We start from the raw sequence: 9196 nt of genomic DNA, 5'->3' as shown, positions 1-9196 counted from the left end.
GCAATTGTTAACAAATATATTGTTGTCTGATAATATTTATACGTATGTATATATAGATATGAAAGTAGATAAAGAATTTATTATTAAAATATTAATTTTAATGATGATTAGAAAAAAAAAGGATAAGTGAGAAAGTATTATTAAATAAAAATTTAAAAATGATTAGGAAAAAGTATGAGTGAGAATGTATTATTCAAATGAAGAAAATGACAAAATAGTAATATTACATTATTAAATTTGGGGAAGAATAGAATTGAGTTGAGTAAAGTTGAATTATTATTCATAAACCAAACAAAGCTTCCTCCGAAAATGTTTGGAGGATGTTACTCCAAATGCCACTCAAGTACAAATTGCCGCTGCTTTTTTCATTGACTGCAAAAATGTCATTTGTGAGACATTCGGCCTTGCCAAATTCGGATTGTGCAGCATCATCATGAGAATAATAAAGTTGAAAAATCATATCAACTCATATTCGAATGATGATTTTGTCCTCCGAATTTTTCTCATGGAGAAATGTCTATGATTTTGCAATAACTGTGGGTTACAGCTACTACTTACTAGATATTTGGAGGTATTTGAAGTGGTGAAATAGAAGTGTTCTAATAATATGCTTTGCCTCAGGAGTTAGGAAAATAAGATTCTAATGTTGTGTTTGGTTTAGAGTTAAACTGAGTTGAGTTTTGATTTTAATTGGTTTGTAATGATTGTATTGTTGAATTATGAGAAAAAGTGTGAAAATGTAATGAATAATTGAGAGAAAGTAATGATTGTGCTGTTGAATTGTGAAAAAAGTAATTGATAGTTGAAAGAATTTAGTATTAAAAATTGAATTGAATGGTTAAAAAAATTGAAAGAAAAGGAAAAAATAATAATTGTATTGTTGAATTGAATGTAAGTGAAGTTATGTGGAGTAGAATTAAAAATTGATTGTAAAACCAAACAAAGATGTACCTTTTGCTTCTGCATACTAGATGTGGACTTGTTGTCCATTTCAGTAATTCTATCAAGAGTCGCAGTAATTTACAATAGAATAAATATTTATATATATATATATATATATATATATGTGATGTAGTATATAGTTAATCAAGTGCCCATGTTACCTAGCAAAAAAAAATCAAGTGCCCATGTATTTTAAAAGAAAGGTTTTTAGAAAAAAAAGGTTATCATAAACCCAAAACAAGTTTAATTTGGATTAATTTACCAATAAGTAGCAGATAGCATATAGCATATAGCTCATCGCACATGCTAGAATTAACAGTTTACCAATAATCTTTGAAAAGAAAATATCGGTACATGGTAGGTTTGTGATTGAGATATGAAAGAGAAATGTTAGGATACTAATAGAGCAATGCGTTCTTATGATCTAGAATACCTTTCAGCTCTACTCATGCACACAAGTTTTTAATTCAGTGTCAAAGGCGATGCACCGATTCACAAGCCGAATAAGTTAATGTTGCTTTTCTTCCCGGTCCACTTCCCATGGATTAAAGCAACCTTTAATCAGCAAAATTGCTAATCTCACTGTGACCTGCGGAATTATATACACATGAGAAATTAGATTAATGGAGAACATTAAAGCCTCAGTAATAGTAACTAAGATGTCTAAGATCTTGAAAGTTTTGGATAGAGGAAAAGCGGATATCTTCACGATTAAGAGTAGAAAATCCCCCGTTTGAACTGCCAGCTAGCTATAGTTTTATGCCTTGATTACGTATTCAGTTCGTCTTTGGTCCCACCAATTCTACTCCGTTATCCTCTCAGTATGTAACGAGACCCCGGATGAATTTCTGTGGAATGGGGAAACCGGAAGAGGCGACTGTGGAGATTTTGCGCATTTAGAAACCTATGCCCTGCCAGAGAGAGTTGTAGTTCAAGGGATTGATCAGTTATAAAGCAAATATATGATCATCGTTATGATTCGAAAAGCGGCCAAATGTTTGACTTATACCACTACACAACACCAAGGTCTGAACCCGACGGTCTGTTCCCTGTAAATGAGCTGCCTTAATTTGTTTATTTGTAAATGCGTAAGTGCATCAACAAATAGGAACTTTTATTTAAAAAGTAAAAATTAAATGATTCTTGTACTTACATAATGTCTAATATCTATTTGTTGAAAACGATGCAAAATAATTTATCAAATTATATTATTTTCATGGGAAAGTACGTAATCAGTTTATTAGTATTACTAAATGTAATTTGGTTTGTTGTTTCTTATAACCTGGAAATTTTTCTCAGTTAAGAGAGCCTTCGTGTCAATCTTTATGTCTATCCACATACATGCTCCTGACAAAACATACATATTCGTCACGTGCTTTCCACCAAAGAAAGGAAAAACAAATCCATAAATCAGTTCTTAATTATGATCAGTACAATGAAATTGATTCCCTAGCTAAGCTAAGCTACTGACCTAGCTACTGCCCGTAACTCTCCATAAATCTGCCAATCTTAGTAATTTTATTTTTAAAGTGGAATAATTATTATAATTAATTAATAGGGAAAGGTGACTAGGAATGAAGCGAAGAGATAAACCCCTGTCACTTTATACAAACAGGGAGTGTGACACCCATTAGTGAAGCAAGTCGAGAGAGAGAAATGGAAAATCGGTTTATTTCTCAGTTTCTCTGCTTACCCCTTTTTTTTTTCCATTCGAATGAGATCTTCTTTTTATTCCCCATCTTGTAAAATTTTGACATTGTCGTGACGGTTTACTTAAAGAATTAATCTACTTATATAGATGATCAATCTCATTTCGGTTGGAACAGTTTTTAAAATCCATCCGGAATTACTATAATAAAAGGTATATCTACTGATAGAACAGGCTTTCAATATCACGTGAAAATTTTCAATTATCACAATAGAGCCCAAGCTTATCTGATATGTAGTTTATTATCTATTTAAATATTAACAGTATGGCTCTTAGGATGCTCAGAACGCCACACATCAAAATAGAGGTCATTTTCATCATTTTTTGTGATCCTTTCTTCTTCTTTTTTATGAAAACAGAGATAATAATAACAATGCGGCTGACTTTCACTGCAATGCAGATGTTCGAAATTCACTTGAAGTGCCTTATGGCCAAAACTAAACTGAGATTTTAGCAGGATTAGTTTCAATCAATAGATTTGGAATGCTCGTAATTTGACTAAAAAAATATCACGCTAATGCAACCAACGATTTAAAGTAGCCGCAACGCTTTTGCGAGCCACTCCATTTTTGACCCATGAAGGCATACATATAAAAACATATATATATATATATGTAATATATATATATATAATTTATCATCTTCATGCTAAACTAATTTTTTTAAATTAATTTGGACTCCACGGATATCAACAAATACATGCTTTGCGCGCCTGCTATAGCTTATGATTTTTAAAGTAGCCCAACTTATAAATCACCTACGACCTGCAGTAAGGTGGTATATGGGAATTGCGAATTATTGCTTTGGCCATAGTTTTACTATAGGGAAAAAAAAAAAGGTGTTAACAATATGAAAGCAGTGTTCATTTTCGCCGACGCGCTCGAATTAAGAGAAGTTGACACAGTTCCTCTTTCAACTAATTTGGCCTGAGTAAGAACAATCAAATGATCAGTTCATTTTTGCACAGAAAATGTACGAGTCCAATGATTAAAGCGACTAAGACTATGAAAAACAGAAAACAGTCAAGAAACCCTCTCTGAGCTAAGCCATGGAGCTAGCCCGTGGCCATATTGAGCTGAGCCTGGTCAATCTAACCGTGCATCCAAAGCCACTCGAGCTAGCTGCATATATATTAAGGTGCGGCTGGTGCGAGGCTCAGATGCAGGTCAACACCAGCGGCATCGTCAAAACCGAGTCTGGATTCTCCACCAAATCGCCCCAAAGGTTGTCTGTCAAAGGCCCAAACTTGGGGCCGGCTGTGGGCATGTAGCGACTTCACCGCTGCACCAACACCTGGCCCTCCCCCGCCAACTGGGTCGGCAAAGCAACAGCCATGTGACAACACACAGACAGGCGGTGCCATCGCTTGTCGTGGGATTTGGTAGCTGAGCCACCGCGGGGATGTGGATCCTGCAGCCGCCAGTAGGTGGTGCGGGGGTGCAAAGGCTGAGGCCATAGGGTTGGTCGACCTCAGATACGAGGCAGCGGCAACCACACGCTTGTGGTGCTGGCGCTCCTTCTTGTGGGCGTTCTGGTGGCCCCCTAGGGCTTGGGAGTTGGCAAACTTTCGGTAGCAGTACTGGCATTCGAATTGCCGGTCAGTGGAGGGAGGGATGGCACGCCCAGACTCAGAGGACGCGGAGGCGACTGTTGCTGATCTGGCAGAGTCGTTACGGTCTAGAAGAGGTGCAGAAGACTCATCGTCTTCGTCACGGGAGACGTCGAAGCCGAAGAGCTTCAGGCTCGGGGAGGTTGTTCTTCCTTTGGGTTTGGACTGGAAGTGAAACTCGAAGTCTGCCATTTTAATCAAGGAATTAATTAAGAGAAGACACAGAGGTTTATGCAAAGCGAGCGTTGCATGTCGGGGGGTATTTATAAAAAGGATGAAAAGGGACAAACTTGTAAATCAGTTGTTTTAGTTATCACCAATAATAATAATAATAATAATAATAAGTCAGTTGTAAATCAGTTGTTTTGAGAAATATTATATGTAACTACTATATCAGGTGTCAATATTACAAGTCAATTAAGATTTATCATTTTGGTTTTTAGTATTATCACAAAAATATAAAAAAATTATATTGTTGATAAAAATAAAAATTTTTATGTGCCTTGTGACATAATATCACGTGGTATATCTGTTACATACAAAATCTATTAGTGAGATTATTTTTCACTTGTCTGCAAAATTTGGTGACTGATCAGGGCATGTTTGGTTTCATGATCAGATTTTAAAATTATGATTTTGATTTTAACTCTACCCACTACACAACAAAAACACACGTTTCCCAAATCAAATTTATAATACTATCTCATTTGTCTTTTTCCACGATTAAAATCAAAATCAAAATCAAAGTTACTTTAACTCTGAAACCAAACGCTCCCTTCAAAATTTCCAGTCATACAATCACTTATTAAAGTGGCATTGATCGTCAGCATCACCCTCGACTTGAAATTTTCATGGGTTTGATTTTTATCAGTGAAATTCTCCGCTTCTTTATATTGCTCTCCCATTTATTCCTTCCAGACGAATCACAGGCCGCGTTGTAACTCGGGAAAAAAAAAAAAAAAGAGGTTCATTGCTGGTTGAGTATGAGCAGGTTTGGAGAAAAAAATTCCGAGGACCGATTTGTTTGAGTCAACGATCTCAAAATCCATCCTTGAGAACCTTACCGAATTGAAGGAGAAAACCAACCCTTGGTTGATCGAGTTATTTTGGGTCGATTTTCCATTAGCCCGAATTCAAATCATAATACAAACATATGCTCATAGCTGAAAAAATATTCACAAAGAGTCATATAAATGAGAATGAAGATGATATAGAAGGCGAGAAAGAAACAAAACAACTGAAACTAACATGAAAGAATGTTAGGGTGCAATGTCGCGCGTTGCTGGAAGTCGAAAATTTTTTCATCATTTGTTTAGTTTATCATAATATTTTGTGCAATAAACAATACTTCTATGTTAAAATATTAGATTTAACGATCAAGAGAGGCTTATCCTTTTTTGGATGAATTTAGGGGTCGAAGCCCAATTACATTTAAAATTAAACGTAGTTAAGAAATACAAAGACAAGGCATGGTAGTCCCAACAAGGTCTCCAAATATGACAAGGTCAAGTCTAGCAGGACAGTTGTCATATCTATGAACCTCTAGAGGCAATGAGAGAGCAAAATTCGCCAGCCAATCCATGCATTTATCCTTTAGTAGGTCAATGTCGCTCGAACCTAAACTAATCGGATCTAGTGAACTTCCGAATATAAAGTATGTACACTCAAAGAAAATTATATACTTAAAATAATAAAAATTAATATATATATATATATATATATATAAAATACAAAAAGAAAAAGAGGGTGTGTGACTAAGGGTGGGAAAATCCATCCCACTTGCCACCACATATTTATAAATTAATCGGATCTAGTGAACTTCCGAATATTAAGTACGAAAAAAATAATTAAAATTAATACAAATTCAAAGAATATATTAAAAAAAGGAGGGTGGCTGAGGATAAGAAAACGCACTCTACTCGCCCCACAATCTAATTTAAAACAAGAGTTTTTATTTTATTGCATGATAGTTATATCAATATATATACATATTGTATCAAAGAGAAATCTAGTATAATGTAGTGGCGCATATCTTCGTCTGTTCACCTGGAGATCGCAGGTTCGATATCTCATGGGACTATCAATGTTTCTTTATTTGTTATTTAGAATTGTTCTTTCATCGTATTAGCTAGGCCTTGAACCTCCTTCGTCACAGGGAAAAAAATCCTTGTATTGGGTCTGGTCAAATGATCAGTTCCTAGTTTGAAACTCGAGGCCATACCCGAACGCGAATAATTTGGGCGATTTGGGTGAGATCAGCTTGGGCTTTTGGGTTTACATGAGAAGCATTAGCTTTTCCATGTTCTCAAAGTAGTGAACTAGATAATCAGGAAGAATTGATAATTAGCTAGCCAAGTACGGATAAGGCAACAATATTAATTGAAATATCATGCTAATGAGACCTTTATTTTGGTGTGGTCTCCCATGTTGGATCAGATTAAGGTTTTTAGACTGACGGTGTGCTTCTTGAGACATGTTCCCTCCCTCAAATGCAAGTATTTCTTCCTTGGTGTTGGGATGTGCGCGAAGCAAATTAACCATCTCGATCAGAGGTATAGACGGGCATGACAAATATTTTAAGCCCAAATTAATGTCCATTCATTCAAATAGTCGACCACTTATTTTTTTTTAAATAAGGTCTAGATCGGATTTGAGTTTTGTGATTGTATAAAATTTATATTATGAGATTTTTACCCTTTAACAGAGACCAATCCGATTCAAACTAAAGTAGTCGAAGACCGATACGCTTTCAGATATCCGGGTACATAGAACAAATATTTTAACTGCAAGATATTGGTTCAGTTCATTGGTAAACTGAGATTCTAAAGGACTGATTTCATGGCAATGCAGAGATTCAGATTCATTCAAACCATGTCGTGACTAGAATCAATTGACACCGTAATGATAAATAGCCTCAGTTAATGTATAAGGGGGGTGGCCCCATCCGTGATTTCAACGGAAAGAAATCATTTATTTCGTGTCCTTGCCGGGTTTAGTTTATTAATTTGCAACAGAGAGGAATCTTGTCTACACACACACACACACACACACACACGATGTTTGTGTCTTTTTATTTTTGAAATTTATTCTCCATAATGGCTTTTAGATAATAATATATATAAGATAATTAATGTGCTGACTGCTGATCATATTGTCCCTATAGATAGGAGCACATGAACAAAAGAATATAATATACTAATTGTTTAATAAAACAAATTCACATGAATATTAATTAAATGGGTCTAAAACGTATATACAAACATGTGTATACGTATATGTTTTCAGACGATAATTCATAACAAAATATTACATGAGTATGATATTAATTTTCTTCTCCTGTGATTTTAACAGTTGAAATATGAGCTTGTGATTTTGAGTTTGAATGGATAATCTTAAAAGTTCGTTAAATTGATCTTAATGAATATATATATATATATATATATATATATATATGTGGCTGTTGTTAATGACATGATCGGACTAGTATGAAGTTCAAGGATAATCGCCTAGCTCCTTCGGAAGTCGAAGAGCCCCTCGACCCCGCAATAGCGGAAATAAGAAAAGCTTTAGTTTTTTCTCTCTCTCTGTTTCTTTTTTTTTCCCCCTGTTTTGGCCAAAAAAGGGGAAGAAAAAGGATTAAAACAGTAGTTGTTGGAAAACATGATCCAAATGTTAATTACTCGAAATAATTAACCGAGATAAAATTCGAATTATCTCTATGTGTTTTTATCGGATTTCCAGGAATATGTCTCATGGACTTGATCAAGTACCGAATAACTTATAAGAACGAATACAAATGGCACGGGCGATGGATCCGGGCTACGAAATCCATAGGGAACTAATCATATTCCACAGCACAAGTACAGACTTACACGAACTCTCTAATAAGAGCACACACACCCGCACGATTCTCTCTCAACGGTGCTCTGCCACATGCACGCACGCATGCATGCACTGCCACACACTGCCGCACACCTTCATATATGCACCCGCATAGTATAGTAGCATTTATGACTAAATATTTTTTGTGCTGCCAATAGTTACCATTAATCGAGATTAATGGTGTGAAATTATTCCGGGAGTTACAAGTGATTTGTAACGGGCAATTGAATGCCATTATTCTCACACATCAAATGGGAGAATAATTCCGGTCGACATATTCAATCCACAAGAGAGAGTCGGGTTCCGAACTCGGACCGAATCGGGTCGGGTTCTTCATAGGCGGACCAAAAAAATCCTATCGTAGAAATTAAAGGCAACTCCCCTGAAGCTGAAAGGGAGGAACAGCCTTCGCCGAAGGCTTTAGTAGTAGCCTCAATTTTGAATAAATATCGTAACTTCTTAAGCATATATCCTATATAATTTTGATTAATACACTGTTGTGAGCTAGATGCTGAATATATATATATATATATATATATGAAAGCAGAAACATGGTGAGCTCGGCCAATGCTGGATAGTTAAATGAGATTTTCTCGATTTTTTAAATTTTTAAATTTTTATATAATTTTAATAAAAAGATTTTTTTAAAAAAAATTATGATAAGATTCGAATAAAAAAAAATTTTCTTTTCTAATTTTGTGATGAGATATTGTTAGTTACACAACATTTAATTAATCACATTATAAAAGGGGAAGAATTCCTTTGATCTAACTTCCGTTTTCTCGAATTGCGCAGAACATGTAATGTCCAATTAATTATAACCATTAGATTTAGGATAAATTTGTAATTTCATTTAATGTTGCGTTTGGTAATAGAATAGAATTTGATTTAATTTGATTTAATTTAATTTCACTGGATGAAGATAAAAGCAATTGAGAAAATTTATTATTAAAATTGAAAAAGAAAATAAAAAAGTAATGATTGTGTTGTTGAATTGAGTGAAAATTAATGAATAGTTGGAAAATTTTAGTATTAAAAAATTAATTGTAATAATA

The 9196-nt window shown here is 34.7% G+C and overlaps 1 protein-coding gene across 1 annotated transcript; it reads right to left on the bottom strand.

Moving 5' to 3' along the window:
* Positions 1–3610: 3610 nt before the first annotated feature.
* On the bottom strand, positions 3611–4451 carry LOC116200507 (zinc finger protein GIS3). The gene has a single exon (XM_031531356.1). The coding sequence runs from the start codon at positions 4449–4451 to the stop codon at positions 3783–3785; it is 669 nt and encodes a 222-aa protein (XP_031387216.1). The 3' UTR covers positions 3611–3782.
* Positions 4452–9196: the final 4745 nt, after the last annotated feature.

Source organism: Punica granatum, chromosome 3, assembly GCF_007655135.1.
Source record: "Punica granatum isolate Tunisia-2019 chromosome 3, ASM765513v2, whole genome shotgun sequence".
NCBI lineage: Eukaryota > Viridiplantae > Streptophyta > Magnoliopsida > Myrtales > Lythraceae > Punica > Punica granatum.
This window is presented reverse-complemented; position numbering and strand designations above follow the sequence as displayed.